This window comes from Phaethon lepturus, unplaced genomic scaffold (genome assembly GCF_000687285.1).
Source record: "Phaethon lepturus isolate BGI_N335 unplaced genomic scaffold, ASM68728v1 scaffold40346, whole genome shotgun sequence".
NCBI lineage: Eukaryota > Metazoa > Chordata > Aves > Phaethontiformes > Phaethontidae > Phaethon > Phaethon lepturus.
In genome coordinates, this window is record NW_010546690.1 from 13,533 (window position 1) to 34,649 (window position 21,117).

General features: G+C 37.2%; 1 protein-coding gene across 1 annotated transcript in view; it reads left to right on the forward strand.

Moving 5' to 3' along the window:
• Positions 1-4,853: 4,853 nt before the first annotated feature.
• Positions 4,854-21,117, forward strand: part of RBKS (ribokinase) — a gene marked incomplete at its 5' end in the record, with an annotated part of 49,270 nt that continues 33,006 nt past the window's right edge. Inside the window, 4 exons of the mRNA XM_010289359.1 lie at positions 4,854-4,986; positions 9,307-9,370; positions 12,142-12,204; positions 18,836-19,000. Of these exons, the coding sequence (XP_010287661.1) occupies positions 4,854-4,986; positions 9,307-9,370; positions 12,142-12,204; positions 18,836-19,000 (425 nt within the window). The remainder of the gene's footprint in view (positions 4,987-9,306; positions 9,371-12,141; positions 12,205-18,835; positions 19,001-21,117) is intronic.

Consider the following 21,117-nt stretch of genomic DNA (forward strand, 5'->3'; position numbering starts at 1 on the left):
CTGATGAGAATATTGTTTTCTTTTTCCTTTTTTTAGAGAAAAATGTGTATGTACTTTTCTATTTTCCTTCTCATGCACATGTCATTTCTCAGAAACATACTGATACTTCATGATTTTCTTCAGTATTTCTAATGAGCTAAGTATACTGCACTACTTAATTAAACCTTAGTTACATAGCATTCGGTGTTTTCAACACACAAAGTAGTATAAAACCAAAGTTTCAACATTGGCTTAGGGCAGTCTGGCTGTACTGCTGCCAGCAAAGGCACTCCTGCTCCTCCCCTCACTCACCTTCTCAGTCCTGCAAGTTCTGGCCCACCCTGGCTGCTGTACAGTAAGTTGGACCAATTTGCTGATCCAAATTAAAATGACCCTTGGGGGAAAAAAAAAGTTTTAATTAGGAAGCTCAGGGAGCAATAAAAGCAATCTAAGAGAGACAGTGGGAACATGCTGCTGAGGGGAGGGCATGGTTTTACATCAGCTTAAGCTAACAGTAATAATATATCTTTATAGTACTTTCATGTGTTGAAAACAGTGAACAGACACTGGTTAGGTGTCAAGAATCGGAAGCAAACCATGATTAATTTCAGGATTAATTTATGCAAATGCTGCTAATATACATCTCTCCCTTTCCCCTCCTTCCTTCTTCAGACTTTCTATCTCTGAATATGATCTAGTCACTGCTTAGATGGGAACTTTTCAAGAAAACCCAGAGTGCCAGGGAAAGGGACGTTAATGACTCAGTAAGTTGTGCTTTTACCTCTGATTCAGTGCTTCAACACACAGGTTCTGTTCTGTTTCTAATGCCATCCTTCCAAAGGGTTGTCTGTCTGAAAATACAAATACTAATCAGCTCTAGCCTTTAAGGGAGCTCGTGGCACGCACTTACTGGAAGAGAGGGTTGAAGTTACTGGAATGGTAAAATTCGTATTTGTGTACTTTTATTCATCCCAAACCTCTGGAACGTGAGTGGATGCAAGAGGCTCCATTTCCTATGAACAAATGTGGGCAGCATTACTGTGCGCTTTACATTTAAATATTGTTTTGTAAAAACTCAGTTGAAATTCTGAGTGGTTATATTCCTTTATTTGTAATGTCCGAAGTATTTCAGAATTCTTCAGTCTGAACTTTCCTCTATAAATACGATTCAGTAGTACAGTGCACACTTGCAAAACATATTATATAGTAATTTTATTTACCATCTAATAAGTGTTGGTGTTTTTTTGATCTAGTTTCTGGTTGTTCATAAGACATGAGAGCTCAATATCCTTTGTACCACTTATCCTCTCAAAGCTGAGCAGAATTTTTCACATAAGCAAAGAGTAGTCTGTTGGATAGCAACTTAAATTAGGTTTTTCAGGTCAGTGTTTTCAAATTACGTCAAAGTTGTAAATGGCTTTACAAAATGTTTTATGTAACAATTCTGAAAGCCCATGTGACAGTTTTTCTAATTAACTTATTTAGCCTAGTTTTGGAGTTACATTAGCTGTTTCATCACTTTTAGGCTATTTTGAGAATTCTTTGTGGCACCATCAATAAGCCAAGAATTTATAGGGTTCCTTAATCACACAGATTACTCATCATTGCCTGCTCATAACAGAAGCCTGAAATGCTCATTAAAATTGTCTGATGTGAATCGAAAGTTAGTATAGTTGCAGAATTAAATGACAAGAAAATAGCATTATATTAACAAAAAAAAATATTCTTGAATACCTGTTTCAGCGGAAGTGAAACCTCCAGGGTTATATATAGATTAGTACTCTGAATTTGTTTAGTATGGAAAATAAAAATAGGCTTCTAGAGTGGGGATTGGTCTGAAAGGATTGACGATCGTGCCTGAAATGTAATAAGGTGGGTTTTTTGTTTACAGTGAAATACAGGAACTTGCTGTATGTTCCTGCATAGTCTGTTAGACTATTTTTAAAATTGGCTAATTATAAATCACTGTTCCAACTTGATCCTTTGCCTTGTACCTTTCCTTCCAAACAATAAAAAAGGTCTTCTCTCCATCTTCAACAAGCTGTTTGATTCCCACAGGCAGTTGTTATGCCATACTGCTTGAAACATGGAGGCCCAGATTCTCATCTCACCAAGCCTGTTTTTTCACCAGTGCAATTGTGATGCTTCCGTCAGAGTCACATGTTGATGCCAACATAACTGACAGTAGAATCAAGTCATGGTCTGGTCACTGTTAAAACAAGAATATGTATGGTTGAACGTACTTCTTGAAAATGCATGTGAACTCAGAGCCGCGCTATTAGCAGATGTCTGCTGGGATGTCGCAATTGTTAATCTTTGTCTAAAAATATATTAGCTTTTCGTGGAAACAAATGCTATTTAGAATAAGCTATAATCTCTGAAAAATACCCTAAGGAAGGAGAATGAATTGAGACTTGATACCATTTTCATACTGTAGAATTTAAATGAGAAGACAGTGTGAGCTAGTGGATTTAGCTGATCTCTATTTTTGGTTTTGCCACTGGCTTCTTGGCTGACCCGAGGCACAAAAAGGCAAAACGACTTGCCTAAGTTTCACAACCACAAAACCGGAATAACGATGTTGTTCTGCTTTTTAAAGTGTAGTGAGATCTGTGGATGAAGGGAATTATACCAGAGCTACTATTGCTATTATTCTTTCTTAGCAAGGCTGGGTGAAACAGCTATTCTTTACTGAATGGCACATAATTTCAGAAGTGTGCATGCAGTATCTGGCACTGGCTGAATAGGAGCTCCCTCAGCTGAGTTTTGTGGCCTTCATTCTCTGGTCCACAACCATCACTACTTTGGCTTTCAGTGGTGAAAGTAGTGATAAATTATAGATGTCACCATTAATAAACATTATTTATCTGCAGTCATTACACCTTGTTCCTTGAAACCTTACAGTTACTCGTTGTAAACAACCTGCCAGATGCTGCTGTGGGCAGTTTTAACTTAGCAACCTTTTCCATATATGTATGAGATACCTATAAGTATACTTCTAAAAAGCTGTTATATTTTTATTTAAAATGGCTTAAACATTTCCCAATAGAATATTCCCAGCTCTGCCTTTCTGGAAACAAAATTAGTGCCATTAGCTGTACGTGTGAGCCTTCTGGGGTTTCTCTGTGGTCACCTACGCAAAATAAACCTGCTAACTGGGTACCGTATCCTCACACTAAAATCTGGGGTGCTCTATTAGCAAGCATCCCTACCTAGAGTCTGCATTGCGACCTGCATCTCTCCAGAAACTGTAACTACTGATGAAGTACAGATCCGTAACAACTCCTTCAAAGCAAAAATCTTAATTTCTGGGAGTTCAGGACTTGTTTGGCTTCACTGGTTTAATTTTAGGTTTTCTTGATTTCCGAATGGTCCTAAACCTTTGGACTAATGGATTCTGGAATTGAAAATTAGTAGGAAAAAAATGCTTTCTTTTTCCTGAGAATTTTCAGTAAATCAGGCTGTGCTCTGTGATTAAGTCCATAAGATTTTGCAAATACCAATATGACCCAGAAGTTGTAGCATAAACTCAGAAAGTAATATATTTAATAATAGTAATATATAAAATTTATATATATGTTCTATATATCCTTTTCAAAAAGCACTCTGTAGTGTTTTGCTAATGCAGAACATGTCACCTTTTTTCTGAATTGGAGGGCTGGCAATTTTGAAGCTGTTGTAAGAATTTATTGGTAAAATAATGTTATAAATTGACAAACAGAGCTGAAGTTAATGTCTTCCTCATTAGGGCAGATTCCTTTGCATTCTTTCAGACCCCCCTTCCCCACTCTCCCTTTCTTTCCTGCAGAATTTTGGAAACCTGGCTGAGCTGTCATTGTCTGAACGGATTGCTAGTATCTCGTAGGCAGCCTTCCCTCCACACATGTTCTGAACTTGTTTGTAGCTTAAGAGAGAGAAGGAATTCCATTTTTAAACCTTGTGCCTGGAATGTATGGCTTGAGGAGGCAGAAATTTTGGTAATCTGAGTGTTGTAAACAGAGCTCTGAGTTAGATATTTTAATAGAAGCGGCAAAAGTAAGCTAGCCTTTTGCATTCAGATAAATTCTTCCACATAGTAGTGTCAGTTTATCTTTCTTCCTTTCAACTTTTGCTGGAGATAGCTGGTAGGGTTAACAAAATTACTGTTTTGTGGTTTGTTTGGGTTTTTTTTCCAAAATGGAAATTAAACCAGAATACACTCCTGAGGGGTCTCTGTTTGTATTAGTGCATCTGGTTCTGGGCACCCATACCCAGAAGGATGTGCGTTCAAGAAACAACAAAATGCTGAGGAGTTGTAAAGCTTGATTTGTAAGAGAAAAACTTGAAAAAGAAAAAGATTAAGTATGTATAGTGTGCCTGAGTGACAGCAGAGGGGAGGAAGGTTTTGATAACAATCTACAGTTTTGAGGGATGTGAACACCAACAAAGTGAAAAATTACTTAGGGTGGTTCAAGAAGATGTAATTAGGTGTAATGAAATTAAATGAACAACATGTAAACTTGAGCTGAATGTTACAGTAAAACAACGTGAGCAGTGAGACCTATAGATTTATTATTTATCTGTATTGAGTTAGTGCTGGGGAATCCCAGTCAGGGATCAAGTGCTTCTTTTCCTGTAGAAACATGAAACATGAACAAAAGAAATGCAATCCCTCTCCTGAGTAATAAAAGGAGAAGCTTGACTGGGTGGCATATAAGGAATAAACTTAAACTAGTGGGATGTAGAGTAGAGACCCTAAAAGGTCTTTCAGCCTTTTTTGGTCTTACTGCGTGGCTGTTGGACCATTTAGGATTGTAAGAATGTAGCTTTTACTTTGAAGATGCCTGTTATTTTCAGTCACTAATGTATGTAAATGTTGTTTTAAATTGCAATAGCCTTACTACGCGATTGCCAAGAGCTGGAGAAACTATCCTTGGACATAAGTTTTTCATTGGTTTTGGTGGGAAAGGAGCCAACCAGTGTGTCCAGTCTGCTCGTCTTGGGGCCAAGACCTCACTGATCTGCAAGGTAAGCACTGACTTGCTCATGGATTACAGCTGAACTAAATGTTCATGCAAATTCCAGTAAACCTTTAGATGATTTACAGAAAAATTGTTGGCTGCTTGTTTTTTTTAATCCCTCTCTAATCCCTTTTTCTTTTTGTTATTTCAGCTATAAATTTAAGCATGGAGGAGGCTGTTTTAACAACATTGCCAGAACCAAAGACTAGTTGGCTAGAGATCTGGCAGAAATTGCATATAAAGAAGGATTGCAAAACTTAGATTGATGTACCATGGAAAGAGAATTGGAGAGAATTTGAGATGCTCAAAATTTACGTAATCTTGATTAGCCCCTCCTCTTTATGTTCCCCATTGTTACAACAATCAGGGCTTCATTGATGACATTCAGGTGCTAGGCACTATAGGCAATCTGGACATTACTTTATAGGTGATTAAAAATCAGTCACTAACAAGCCAGTAACAAATTCAAGAAGGAATACAAAACTTTGTGCTTCAAGGGTTGAATCATTATCTCATTCCTTGAAATGAGGATGGGATGTCCACGTCCAAATTCTAGAACCTTTGCGTGCTTTGGGATTTTTTTGCCCGCTTTTCTGAAACGTCTTGATACACATTCCGAAGACTGGCTCACAGACCATCAGGCTGATTCAGCTTGTCAGATGCTACTTACAATGCTTTTCTTTGATTTTTGTCATTATAAGTTTTGAGTGATCATTACTAAGGTTAAGATCAAATTTTCTCTGTCTAGCTTTATTGTCTATCCTGTGCTAACTGTAGATGAAACTTCAACTTGACTGGACATACTTTGTTACTGCCGTAGCTGGGGAGGATGCAAGATTTGCTGGATCATTGTCTGGCAGGGATTTTTTGAGAAGTACTGGAAACATCTCAAGGAAGCCTTTCTCATTGGTTTTCCAATCCAGTATTTAGGCTAAAGAATGCTAGCTATAAATCTAAATTACACCTGCAAGCATTTCTGTGGGGCGTTATCACTAGTTGTTCTACAGTGTGAGGGTTTTTTTATATTGGCAACGTTTGTGCTTCTGTAATATTGTGTATATTTGATCATCTTTGCATTCAAGAACGATCAGATTCAAGTACAAGATGAACTGGCAATGAATTCCCTGCTAACATTTCCTGCTAAATGTTAAAGGGTTTTTTTCCACTGAAAGTGTGAATTTTGTTTTATTTTTTAATGGTCTAGCCTTTGCTCGGTGCATACATGTTTCTGGAAACATTTGCATTCCTAACAAAATCTAGCAGTTACTATAATTTCTAATTACTTTCCAAAATCATATTTATGTTATTTCAGTAAAACCTGGTCTTCCTTTCTTCCTTTCTTCCTTTCTGATGTGTATTTAAAAAACTGTTAAATATCCTCAATTAAGATGGTGGAGGGATGTTGGTCTGAAAGACATTGTATGTGCTGAAAAAAGCCCTGTTTTACTTCTGACAAACAATTTGGAATGATCGTTGCTGGACATTGATGTTACTAGCCTGATACTGCACATACTAAGTTCTACTTCAGGCCCAGCTGCATTTGATTCCTACTTAGAAACAGGAAGTGCTGTATTACCGTGCTATGTAGTTTTTTCTCTTTAGATGAATTAAGAATTAAGCTAAGTTTAAGTTAAAGTGCTGTAAGCCTGAATCCTCACTTCATTGTAAGAACATAGCTATATCTCAGATGCAGCCCAGAATATGATGGATATCTTCAATTTTTTCCCCTTTTGTATTACTGTCTTACACTTGTCTTTAGTACCTGTTTAATTCCCTAATGAGGAAAAAGAGTAAACACTCTCTCAAAAAAAAGAGCATATAGAATAGATTAAACAAACAATTGTCAAGAGGTGCATGTTTTTGTTGTAATTAATTTTCACGTACAGATGAGCTTGATTCTCTAAGCTGCTAGAATTTTAGCTGCTATGATGCCAGCCAGCTCCTCTAGCTCCACTAGAAAACATGATAGTAAGCAGGGAAAACCCAGATTGAAAAATACTGATATAATTCCACTCATTCTAATATGCAAAGTATGTGACCATAATGCTTGTGCAAACGGCTATTGTTGTTAAGAGCTCAAGAAAGAAGAAATGCTATTTCAGCAGATACAATGTTATGTGGTCAGCAGACTAAGACATTTATTTTTCTGTTTACCCAATAGTCCATCTAGCAGGGTCTGTGCAAAAGAAGAAAATATTTAAAACCGTGTTATATAATTGACGTGGTCAGTAAATATGCCTTTAATCTAAAACAAGTCTGATGCCCAATACTCCGTCTTCCTTGGCGGTAAAGCCTGAATGGAAAGATAAGCCTTTCAAACGCACTAGGATTGACTGGGTTGGATGCTGATGAACTAACATGGAAAAAAGTTTCCAGAGGAAAAGGACCTCTGTGGGGACCCCTCCAAGGGCTTCCCTCCAGCACTGAGATGTCTTGCTGTGAGCAAAAGTACCACAGCTGATCTCAGTTGTTATGACAGTTGAACAATAAGGGATGCCTGTCTGTCAGTTATGTAGGACCCAGAGCTGAAGGAAGGAAGTTTCAGTTGAGATTTTGGAAAATGGTTATGAAATGTTTTGTTGCCGAAATAACTGAGCAAGTCCTGAGATTTGTTGTAGAAGCTTTGTAGCAGTGAGGGAAGGAAAAGGTGATACCATCAGGTGGAACACATTCCAGTAGTACAACTGTTAGGCTGCAGAGGTGAGGACGACTCAGGTTGAAATTGCAGATGGCTGCAGTCATCCAGCCTAAAGCAGTCAGAAGATGAAGCTTCTGACAACCTGCCCTGTCTGGCAAACTGGGAGTAGTCAAGAGATACAGAAAGATTCTAATATGCAAACAATGAATAACACAGTGACCAAAGTAAATGTTGTTGGGTTTTTTTTCCATCTACTAGAGGAATGTTCTGTCTGGGTCGACTGTTTTGACCTAAATTTCTGCCCTCCTTTGGTAAAAGACTGGGACCATCCCCAATAATGCTTTAGAAAAATCCCTCATAGAGGTTGTAAGAAATGAAAGTATGTTTCAAAACATGGTTGTGCAATACAATATGTGGGGGGAAAGCTCATCCATCCGTGACACTTTAAATTTTAGAATTCTGAATCACAGAGTTTGATTATTGTGATCACTAGCTAGTAATCAGGCCATCTCCAAGCTTTCTAAAGGACTGAGCTCATAACTAGACAAATTTCTAACAGCAGACAATAGAGGCAGCTGCTTTGTGCTTCCAGTAACTCAAATACAGTTTTGGCTATTTAGTGCTGTTCTGTGAGAAGATGGATCATTAGTTAGGGCTCCTCATGTAATTCCTGTGTTGTCTGGACTGTGACCAGGATCTTGATTTGGTTTCTAATCTGAAAGATGTCTTTTTTTTCTCTTCCAAAACTACTTGCTGTAGTGTTGGTCAGTCTTTGATACCACTCAGATAAACAACTTGCTCTTGGAAGTAGGAGCATACACTATGCATGCTGAAGACATAGGCTAAAACTGGTAAACTAAAAGCTGTGTTGGCTTTATAAATATATTTTAAATGCTTTTTTGACATCATGTAAGTTATACTATTTTTTTTCTCCATATACCTCATCTCCTTTGTTCAGCTTGTATGATGTAACAAAAATAAATGTTTATTAGTCTGAATAAACAGCAAGCAGAATTCTGCTCAGCTAAAAGGATGAGTGGAGCTGAAATTACAAGCTCTTTAACTTGCTGTTAGAAATACAATAGTTTATCTCGACTCCCTAACCCAACTTGGTTTGCTGTGGCTGAATAAAACAAACAAAAATGTTGAATTTGTAAATAGTACATTTAGTACTGAGAATTATAGAAATCAGCAATGCCATGTTTATTGTCACTTTCTAGACCATAACCACAGTTTGATAATGTTCCACCGAGGAAACTTGAGGTAGAAAATTCAAAATACGAACTGCAATTACGAAGGACACCAAAGTTGCTATAAATGCTTTCAATTTGAGGCTGAATAATGATCCAGGAATACAAGATTCAATAGACTTCCAGATTTTACAGTCCCCAGAAAGCTTCAGTGTCAAGGGAACACAGTGGTTTTAAGAAAATGAAACTTGAATATTGTGACATGGGTGTAGGTGGGAGTTTTGTAATAGAGGAGGAGAAAACTGCAGAACACTATTCATATTGATTACTAATACATTTTACTATTATTTTTTATTTGTTTATTAATAAGGCAAAGTGCTGCAAAACAGAAAGTGTTGAATTCAAATTACATTAGACCATTCTGTTGTCTAAAGATGATCTATCTATCTGTCCTCTCACCTTTCGGTAAAGGAAAGCTACCTATTTATCTTTTGTATAGGTTGGGAAGGATTCCTTTGGCAATGATTATGTTGAAAATTTGAAGAAGAATGGTATTTCCACAGGTAAAATTTTACTTAAACATTTTGTGTTATTTTTAAGCTTTAAAAATTGGTAGTGGAGGATTTCTTATTTTATTGCTTTATTGGATATATTTTACCATTAAAGTCTATGAATAATTGTTTTGGCACAACTAACAGGAATATGGGTGAGAATATGGGGACTTTGGAAATCAGCTGTGCCACTAAAAATAAAATGTAATGTTATTACCTCTAAATCTCAGGGGATTACATCAGTGCAAGTCACCTGAAGATAACTTGCTGTTACACAATTGTTTAGGCTGGTATTAATGACAGTGATGCCGGGTGAGAACTTGAAAAATCCAGTCTGATTATTCATTCTCAATTTCATGTTGGGAGGGGAGGAATAGAGTGGAAATGCATTTGTAAACTCAGTACATTTCACCTCTATTTTGTGAAATAACACCTGCAGTCATTTTAGAGACTGCAGCCAATGTTTGTTAACACACATATACACAAAAATCAATGTTAAAAGCCTTTTGGGAAAAGGGAAAATTAAGCATTCACAATATTCTGTTATCTTTGCACTTTTGTAACCCTAATTCTGTCTCTTGTTTCAATGTATTATTGTGTGCTGCTTTACTACATCATAACATTTTTGTCTACATGACTCTTGTCTCCTTCAGGATGGACAAGGATGGACAAATGCAATCACTAAGTGGCAATTCAATATTCTGCTTACCTTTTCTGTTTAATGTGCAGCCACAAGCTTCATTTACTCCATTATTCAAATCCTGCTTTAAAGACAAAACTATCAGTATTTTGTGGGCTTTCTTATTGTGCTTATCAGTATAGCATCTAAATATTTCACAAATGTATATACAGGTTTATTCATTGCATATCTTCCAACTTAAGCAAGAAACCAGGCAAAGATACCATAAAACCACTGTCTGTTAGTGTACAGTTCTAAATCTCTCTAAAGCATGCTGCCCTCATCACTAAAGTCTTTGATCATGTAAATAAAGCTATTATAATGCATAACACTTAATGAAAATGTATATTCCACAAGGAACCTTAAATCTCATGTTTTCTGATTTAAATATTTGATCTTGCAATCTTAACATAATTTTTTAAGTAGCCTTCATAGCAGCAAAAGAAAAGTGTAGGAAAAAAAATCAAAAATTCCATCATATTGCACTTCATTGATACCTAGATAGATCAGTTGAAGGGTTGGAACATTTAGGTCCAAGGTACCAATTTCTGATGATTGTCACCCCCTACGTTGATCAGCCCTGGAGGAAGATAGGATGTACTGTTGGTGAAGCTGGTCCGGGATCCCAGCTTGCATTCCAAGATTTGGAGGCAAGGGTGATTCAGTGTGCACTGACCTTTTTGCTTAGGAGCATCTTATTTCAGTTCCTGGCTTTTCTTCTCAGTTAATCTTTGTCTAGCCTATCCCTGTTGTTATACATAAGGATACTGGGTATGGAATGAAAATCCTTGCCATAATGCCAGTTCTGCCAACTTTCATATCCTGGATGCTTTTTGCATGTGTTCTTTCTTTACATTGCTCTTCTATTTCCTAACATATCACCTTAACCTGTTATTTTCCAGTTCCAATCTGTTTTGTAGTTTTCCCCTTTCCCAGTCTTCCTGTCTTCCACAACCTATCAGCTACCAGTCCTGCTTACACCATTTAGAGCTTTACTGATGTGATACTCCCTCTCCCATATTTGAACTGGGCAGCTTGCTGCTCATGCTGCTTAATTTCTGCAGGAACACCACTGAGACCACAGAAGACACAAATTCTCTGCTTTCAATTCCAGTGTGCAGACCTAGCTGGTGGTGAAAAGAAGCTATAATTGCAAGGAAAGTTCTGCTCTGACCCTTGTAACTGAGCTAGATAAGGGTACCTCCAGGCAAAGTACCTGCAATACTTCAGCAAAACTGAATGAGCACAATGTTATGTATTTTTTCAGCCTTGTTCAAATCTGAGCAGATTTTTAAATTGGCCACAAAAGGCACATCTTGAGAAAGAAGCCAACCTTTGCCCAGCATGAAGACCATGTTCTGAAATGTTAGAATACCAGAACTTCTTAAACAAAAGGTCACTAGAATTTGCCTCAAATAAAATAGTAGATTTTTCTCAAATACAGTTCTTGGGGAAAAATCCCTCAACTTTTTGGTAGTTTTCCACTACAGTTCTACCTAAAAAATCACTAGCTGTCATAGAAAGTTCAGACCACTGATTAATATTTGACAAATTTGCTGACAACAGGTTCTTATAATAGTAAATAAGGAACAATCTTTATAATAGACAGTGCTTCCAGCCTCACTTGGAGTTAATTTATCTGAATAATAATCAAAAGAGGAAACATATAGCCTCACCACTGCCTTCATAGCACATGTTAATATTACTGCTGAAATGCAAATCTACAGAGAATTAAATGCTGTGTTGTTTTAATATTTTAGTTTTCTCCAGCCTTGACTCTATTGTTTCATTGGATAAAAGAAATACTTCCATGTAGGAGTAGAGTGCCTGAGAAGGCTGTATAAATAACACGCTTTCTCTAAAGCAGAGATGTAGCCAAATTAAAGAATGTTGGACTCGCATTTCTGTTTTGTGGGTGTAAATTAACACTTTTTGTTGTTGTTAGCTTCTCTGGCATTGTTGCACATGAAAGAGTAATTAGCATTTTTAAATTGCTGGAGGTTATGGGTTCATTTTAGATTTAATTCAATTAAAATGCATCACATGCTATTGGTTGAAAGTAATGTATTGAACTAATGCATGCTGTAACTTTTCCCTTTCTTAGCATTTGTAGGTCAGACTACAGATGCTGCTACTGGAACTGCTTCAATAATTGTCAACAGTGAAGGTACATATTTCTACTCTGAATTGTCCTCTTTGTTCAGTCTCTACAGCCATAAAAGAAACCTTTGCCTTGTCACTGTAAATTGTGGAATTATTTTTTCTACATATTTCAGTTTTTTCATGGTCTTATTCACAATTTGTTGCACTTCCTTTTATTACAGGCAATGTTGTAGGATGAGGCACCTAAAAGCAGCAGAAACAGATGCTTAGATTAGCAGTTTGATAGCCATAATTCAATCAGCCAGCAGATCTATCTAGTTTTACATTGGCCAGAACACATAGTGTAGCAGAAGGTTAGAGCTCTCCTTTTCTACCACAACATAACTAGCACTTTTACTATGAGGGAGGGGTTTGCCTCCTCAGCACACTGAGTCATTATGCCCTAAATCAGGAAAAGGAATTGCCCTTAGTATAAGTAGAAATATTTATGTTGATCTTGTAATATTACTACAATTCTTGATCCCAAGTTGCATCTGCAGTGAAGAATACACAGTGAAACGGCATATTTGTTTTTTCTGTGTTAATTTTCCTTAGCCTGTGCCTTTGCTCTCATATTGCTGTGGAACAAGGAAAGATTTGGCTTGTTTTCATATTCTTGTTCAAGATTGCTAAGTCATCCTCTGAAAACTTTCTGTTTATCTTTTTCTCAAGCAAGTTGTGCTATTGAGAGCTCTTAGTGTCTGGATCAAAATTTAGAGCTCAGGACCGATAATGTTTATGCAAACACTACAAATGAAGTGTGATTGCATTAGTTCACTTTTGGTGCAGCTAAGAGCCTTCATTTGAACAGTTACCACAGCTTAGCTGACACATCAACTTAACAAGCTCCTATGTAACCTGATGGTAGTACATTGGGCTACAGCTCAAAATGGGAAAGGAAACATGACTATTCACTCCAGGAGCAAACCTGGGAAGGAACTGTGACTAAAGGCAAGTCTACACAGGAACATTCAGCAAAATTAGGCAAATTAGTTGGAGATGTGAGTTTAATTTTCTCTAAGTAAGATTAATCAAAATCTTGCATGACAGCTCCAGTTCAGAAGTAAGGTAGCTCTAGTACATTGAATAAACTGGATACCTGCCTCTTACTTACGCGTCCTTCTCTTTCTTTGGGTCAGCAGGTAAATTACCACAGCAACTCTTCAGAACTTTCTTATGCTACATACGGTCACTACTTTGGCCATTGTAAATGGGAGAGACAGTGAGAATGCAGCAGTGTGCTCCCAGGCCTCACTGTTTTATACATGTAACCATGTTTTGCGCTAGGTTTGCTGTGCAGAATAGTTGAATAAGAAACAGTCTTATTACTTCCCAATTCATATATATAGCCAACTAAAATAAACATGGTCTAAACATGAATGAACAGAGGATGACCTGTTAAAATTATAACACCACGAATTTTTCTGAAGGATAAGGAACAAAACCATCTTGTGGATCTAAAATCTTTATAAGCACCAGGAAAAGGAAACTGATTGTTCAGTGCCATGAGGTTCATAGTGTTGGTGTCAGTGTGAAGGGTCTCTGATAGTCCTGTGTTTCACATAGTAAGATGAATAATGGATAATGTCATGAAGTTTGTTTCTTTCAGAAACTAAAAAATTCTAAATTAAGATACCTCAGATTAAGTTGGCCTCAGATTTCAGTTAAAATCTAGTAGAAGAGCAAACCTGGTCAGGATTAAGCTATAAAACAAACAGATGCACAGAATTGGTAATGGTTCTGGTTGTTACTTCTCTCTAAAACCATCTGGCGCCTGAATTGAGTAAATTGCAATGAAATAGCAGTACTTATGTGCTTTGCTGTTGCAAGAGACACTATTTTTTTTTCCTGTAGAAGCCTGGGTGATTTGACCTAAACAGGTTTTACAGCACTTTTCAAAGGGCTTGTCTACACATGCATGTTTTACCGCAGTAGTTGTGCTGCCATAGCTGAAACACCACAGCATTCAATGCACTGATGTAAGGCAGTTTCTGCTAGTTCAAGTTATACCTAAAAGGGAAGCATTTGAAGTTGGGAGTAGTGATGGTGTTTTGTGTTAACACAACAAGGGACAAATGAAGAATAGAGGTATCATCTCTTTAAATCATCAAGTTTTAATTGCTCTATTTTTACACACCTAAGCTGCACTTCATCTTATGAGTTCTTTACAAGTACCGATACTTGGGAAAAATACCAACTCCAATCAACTGAGTAAAATCACAGGCACAAGTAGGAGAGAGACTCAAGTAGAGGGAGCAGACTATGATGGGTGAGTGAAGGCAGAGGAAAGAAAGCTGTAGAGAGCAGAGTCAGAGGAGGCTCTGAGGTAAATTTTCTCTGATGTTACCTGTGTCTGTCTAGCTAGTGCTGCTGAATTTCTGGGAAGATTTTTACAGGTTACTGAATTGCACAGCTATAACTTATCCATTACTGTAATTGGCATAGTACTAAAAATTTTAAAATTATCAGGCACATTTGATATTCTCAAAGTTACATTATATTCTGGGACAATACAGGGTAGTTTCAATAAAAGATAGAGGGGTTAAATCCCTGCTTTAGTGCAAAATGGTGGAGAGATTTTTAACAAGTATATAGTGCTGCACTAGAAAACATGCAGCCCAGAGATGCTGCAAAGATTCCCTCTGGGCTGGTCTCAGAAGTTGGTGCAGAAATCTTTTTCTGGAACCTTGTGTTCCTTTCAGTTGTTCTCTTTTATGCGACTACCTCTTCAGATAGGTCTTGACTAAACACAGACTTCAGTTTACCAGAACCCTGTACACTTCGAATCTGTACTTTCTCTGTTAAGTAGAAAAGCTGGTACATCCAGCTGCTTTTCTTAGCACATTTTATTTGAGGTGCATCACACCACTTTGAAGCCCAGCTTTTGGTTCCCCTTTCAACCTGCCTTCTTTCCAGTAGTTCTGTCACTTAGCACACCTTGTGCTAACAGTGTGCTGCTGAATGGTAAGAACTCCATGAAGTGATGATGTGTGTTGTATTTTTACATGCACACACAAGGAGGAAAAAAATCTCTATGGATAATTTTTTACATGATTCCCTGTGAAGTTTAATGCAGCTTTGTCCATATCTGGTACTGACTGTTGACAGCACCATTAAGCTGGCCTAACTGGACCCGTAGTTTGAACTAGTCTCACAACATCCGTGTTCATAGCAAAAATTCAGATAACAGAGGTTGGCAGGTCATGATTAAGGTGCTCTTGATTATTGCAAGTTAGGACTTAAGCTCACCTAACACAGAACACTGGGAGATAACACCCGCTTGAGATAGGCATTGTGCTGACTTTACAATAAAGTTATTAATCATTCATGAACAGTGAATAGATACTATTTTGTGAATGTACATTCAATACCAAAGCACTACTAGTATAAAAACATCCAAAATATATATTTAGATAAGGCTAAATAAACAAGGCAAACTTAGAATACACATGCCAGCTTCTTTGAATTTCCAAAGAGAAAATCTGTTTTGAATCTTCAGGGTTATGAAGAAATGTCACCTGAATTTTTACAGATTTTCTTTATATTGACATTCATCATGAACTTGAATGTTTCGTGTACAAGACTATTCAATGCTCCAACCAAGTAATTGCATAGAAATTATGATACCATGACACACCCAAAACCTGCCCTCATATTCATGAACTGTGTGATTTGGCAGCAAATGTTTTTCTTGCAACATTCCTCTCTTGTCACAAATATAATCTTTTTTCCTTATGAATTATTAGGCAGAAGATCTGCAACTATCCTTATAATTGCATTGTTTGAGATTTTGGTGAGTTCTGAGCACTACTGATAGCTTTTAGACTTGACATACCATTTTATAAAGCAAGGGTTATTGCACTGTGATGTTTACTGGTTTGCCTTTGATTTTTCCACTGGCACTTCTCATCTGGTAAAATGACACTTGTAAAAAAATCTAGCTTGAGTTACCTATCTTTCTACGAAGTGACAGTAGCATGTTTAGCAGCCCAGCTGAGGACAGTATTTATATATGCAGCATTCACACTGGTTTAAGTATTGATTGGACCCAATCCCCATCTGGTATAACCTTGCACAAGTTTGTCAGCTTCATTTAGCTGTTCTAGCTTACAGCAACTGTGAATGTGGCCCTTAATATTTTAGCTGATGTCTGCAAAACTTAAAATTATATAGATGCTCCAATCAAAACTGAGAAATTTTAGTCTAAGCAATGATATGCTAGAGTTAACTGTAATGCAGTAAGTATATTTTTCTCATTCTTAGGGTGGTCAACATTTTACCTCACTTGAACTGTTTCAAAGTTAGGTGTACGGCTTAAGGCTTCACCTAGAGTTAACAGAGGTTCATAGGCATTTCCAAACAACATTTTATCTCCTCCTCAAAGAGATATCTAAGATATGTAAGATTAAAAAACTCTGAAAATACTTGTCTGTCTTCCTTGTTGAAGGAACCTAGAAAACAAATTCTAAGAAAACTAATTTCTAAAAATTTCTAAAAATTATCTCGAATGTAGATTTTTTTTTTTAAACTTAAAAAATTAGTTAATATTGGACAAGATGAATCCCACCCATCTTTGCCATTTGCCTTTAACTCTGTTGTCCCTGGTGCTGATTTCCCATCTGATTTCCCTGGCAAGAAATAATTGCATTCAACAAAATGGTTGCTGGTAATACAAAATTCTGGTATTAATTGTGAGTTCATGGGTCCAGATTCTGCTTTCATGCATGCTGGTGTAAGTTTGTGGTAACTGCTGTCCTTCATAGTTAGTGTGGTATATGTAGCTAAGAACAGAATGTGGCTTTTTCTCTAAAGCTTGTGTTAAGCCCACCCGGACTGCTACACCACAGTAGGTGCTGCATTTTCCTGTCAGGTTTGAAAGCAGACTTTAAGTCTCTGACCTTTTGTAGTTAGAAAAAGCTTCTGACTGTGATCCAGTGCAACATCGTCTACCTTGAATTTGCACATAGAGGTTTAAGAAAACAGCCTTCCTTATCGCCTTGGGCCATTAGCTCTGAAGTCTAATAATAATATACATGTCAGTACAGCTAAATAGTTCAGCAAGATAATGCAGTGAGACATGTGGATAGAGTCTGAGATTCTAGGTAGCACAGAGTCCAGGCAGAAATGAAATATATTTCTGTTCCACTGATTCCCTGCCTTTTACTGCTTGCACTGCTGCACCCTATAAGCTTTCAAAATACATGCTTGGCAAAATAGGTGCAATTTGCCTTTGAATGTTTCCTCAACAGAATTCAGATATCTTTGATAGCATTTACTTGTTACAGAAGGTTTTTTCTTTTTTTTTTTTTATCCCAGATGCCCATCATTGTCTGTTGAAAAGCAGGGCGTTGGCTTTAAATGCTCAGGTTTTGCTTTTCATATGCAGCTGTTCTGTACCAAACCATTGACAGCAGAATTGCTTTGGAAAGCTTGGGCCCCTCCCTCTGAGATCACTATATTATTCTTTCCATTGTCCTGCTTTCTTTTCAGAACATATTTAGGGAGACAAGCTTTGCACGTTTCTTATTCAAAGCACTTTGAAGTGGCATTCAGCAAAAATAATGTATTTAAAAACATAAATATTTATTTACAGAGTAATTCTGTTCATTACAGAATTGGTAGCCTTTAATGATTGGCGGTCCTTAAAGGAATCTTCAGCGGGGGCAGGCTGAGCCTGTAAATCAAGGAACAACTGACTTATTGAATTTAATACCTGAGTGATTAATAATAAATTTTAATTTCAAGGCACCCATGCCTGAAGGTTTCTAAGTGTTGTAAGAGAGATGTAAAAAAAGAAAGAATGAAAGAAAGAAACTACAATAAAAGAAGGCAACTTGTGTGTCTGAAGGAAAACAAAAGAGTATTTGGAAACTATGTAAATGAACATTCTCACCTCACTGTAAAACAAACTACAAGAATGAAAAGCATCTTAGAGGTACTTCGAGATACTGCCATGCTTCCTCACATATAGCTTAGCTTAGACCATTCTACTAGCCAGCTTTAAGTCCAGAAGAATCTGTCACCCACCTTCTTTACGCAGTTCTGATAAAGCTTTCGTTAGACACTGGCATTACCTTTCTGGGTTTTGGTAGCAAGCTGATTCTGGTTTTCATGATGGCTAGGGGCCCTAACTTTAAGTGATGTAGTTAAATGGAGCAAACCTGTTTCTCTGAAATCTAAAGAACATGTGCAATTTTCATAGCTGTGTGAAATATTCTCTGTTTCCAGCTGATGGGGAAATTGAAATTTTTATGGCATTTTTGGCATATGAACTCAGTAATCACATTGATGCTTTTCTCTTCAAGTGCTATTGGAATATTTTAGGAAAAGTAGAAATATCGGCCTTAGTGCATGTCCCCCATCTCTGGGGGAGTTCAGAGAAAACATCAAAATAAGACTGAGGAAAGCCCATATATGTTCTCTTCCAAAGAAATACATACTGCATTTTTTGTGCAGTGTAGCATCCACTGATCTTTTTTATTATTTTCTGAAATCCTTGGATATTTGAAAATGCCAGCAATGCATACAATTTTGGTGGGATTTTTTTGGAAAGGAAAGTGAAATCCCCATCTGAAATGTATTGTGGAAAAGCAAGGAACTATTTTACATACTTTATTGCAAAAGTTAATGTAAAAAACACAATATCTTCTCTTTAGGACAGAATGTTATTGTTATAGTCCCAGGAGCCAACCTGCTTTTAAATTTTGAAGACCTGAAGAGGGCTTCTGATGTCATCTGTAAAGCCAAAGTGGTGGTTTGCCAGCTAGAAATAACCCCTGCTGTTTCTCTTGAAGCTCTGAAAATGGCACGTGCCAGTGGAGGTAATTTAACATAAGCCATTCTGTCTGCCTCATTTCTCTTGCATGAAAAATATTCTTTATCTTGCTTTCTAAATAAAGATGTGGTCTATTCTGGTTTCTGTCATACTAGTTTTATTTAGAAATGAAACAATAGCCAACAAATTCATGCTACGCTATTGAAAACTGAATTCAGTTTTTAAATTTTGCAGTGTTTACCTTGAATGGCAAATCGACCCATACCCTTATAATCTCCCCGTATATGTCTGGTGCTGCCTTTCCTCCTATTTTCATGCTGTGACTAAATACAGTATAATGTTTTTAGGTCAGGAACTATGGGCCTGACTCCGCTATTACTCCAAAACAGAATAAGCATAATGAATGCAAGTCAGTAAAGTTCCACACACAATAAAGTGAATGAAATGCCCTCAAAACCAGACTTACGCCCTTGTTCTCCCAGCATAGCAGTAGGTATGGCTGTGATTTTCTATATAGAAGTAAAAAAAAAAATGCTTTTTCTTCTTAACCAAAATTCTTAATGTGTGACATGGCATGCTGCTATTTGATAGAGAGAGTCATGGTCTGTGAAATTATTAGTAAATTGTTACTGTGCTGTACGTTTTAAATGTAGGCCATTCTTCCTTCTGTGTAGCATATACATAGATAAAAGCTGATGTTTTTCTTGAACAGGATGGGATTTCACTACCAACATGATGTTTTTGTTGTTTAAGTGCCTGCAATGCTTTCAGTTGTTCAAGCACAATTACCACTGTATTTGAACGCTATGAAAATAATTATGCAAGTGAGGCATCCACAGGAGATAACAATATGTTCTTGTCTATCTGGAGGATAAGACTGGGAGGGGACACCTCATAGTATGGTCAATCATGCAGCAAGTCAGGGATGGAACTGGGATCAGAACTAACTGGTTCCTTGCAGCTGGGCCCAGGCTTGCTCCAGGAGATCATAGCATGTTGGGATTGTTGACTTTTCTGTCCTCGCTCTGCACCGAGATCTGTTGTGCACCTGTGGTGATCACTAGGGTTCATACACTAGTGAAGACATCAGATGTAGCAGAACTTTATGCATCGTGTTCATGTATTTTGTGCTGCATTAAGCAGCTAAGTTAGATGTGAGGCTGGGAGAGAGTGGCTCTGAAACTGTGGTGGTAATAGTCATAAACTCTATAAACAGAACTGTGCATGGGGAAAAATATTTTGACTTCTGTTTGAAGTGTCAAAACTGGGTTCATGCAAATCTAAATAAGAATTAAAAACTTTAGAAAACTCTGAGTAGCACCTGGCATGCTTAAAATGTATGTGTGTGGGAGAAACAGAGCTTACTATATTTTTTCATTATGTTTTATGAAAATGGATAAAAGCATTCTTAATCTAGTGTTTAATGGAATATAGTTGAGTCATGAGTCAATAACCATGACTTATTTTGTCTACTTCTAACTCTATGCATAGTTTTGGTAAAGTTGTTTGACACTTCTGTCACCCCCTTGCCATCACAGGCAAGATGCCAGCCTGTCACAGAAGACAAGAGAGAATTTTTTTAAAGGCAATTAAAAAAAATCCAAACCTGATACACAGAACAGACACGCAAGCATTTCGCAGCTGTAGACAGCACAATATATCAAGAAAAGATAGCAGTTAACTGTGGGCCAGCTATAGATCTGTGCTGTCAGTCTGCTATCGTTGTGCAAGCTCTCATATCAGGAAAGCTTTGGTTGCTTCTGCTTTAAGGCAATAGGCTACACATGTTCAAATGTCATGTGCAGTCAGATCTAAGTAAACATCTGAGTTTGTAGCACTGTAAAATCTATCCTTAGTCAACTGTAAATTGTTAATGCAATTTCCCTTCTTTTAGCCTGCAATACCCTCATGTATAATGCAGTTAGGATGTGCACTATACTATTTTTGTTTAAAACAGATGCATACCCAGCTGCCTCAAACCTGTTTCCATTTTTTTCCCTTGTTTTTCTTCATTCTTAATGAAAGAAATAAACAATAAGATGGAGAAAGAATGTGGACACACGGCAAGAACCCTTTGCTTCTGTTCAATGAACATCACCTGGATCTGTAAGCTAGAGAGGGACATCTCATGTTCTGACATCCTCTCACTGTGGCACTGATTAT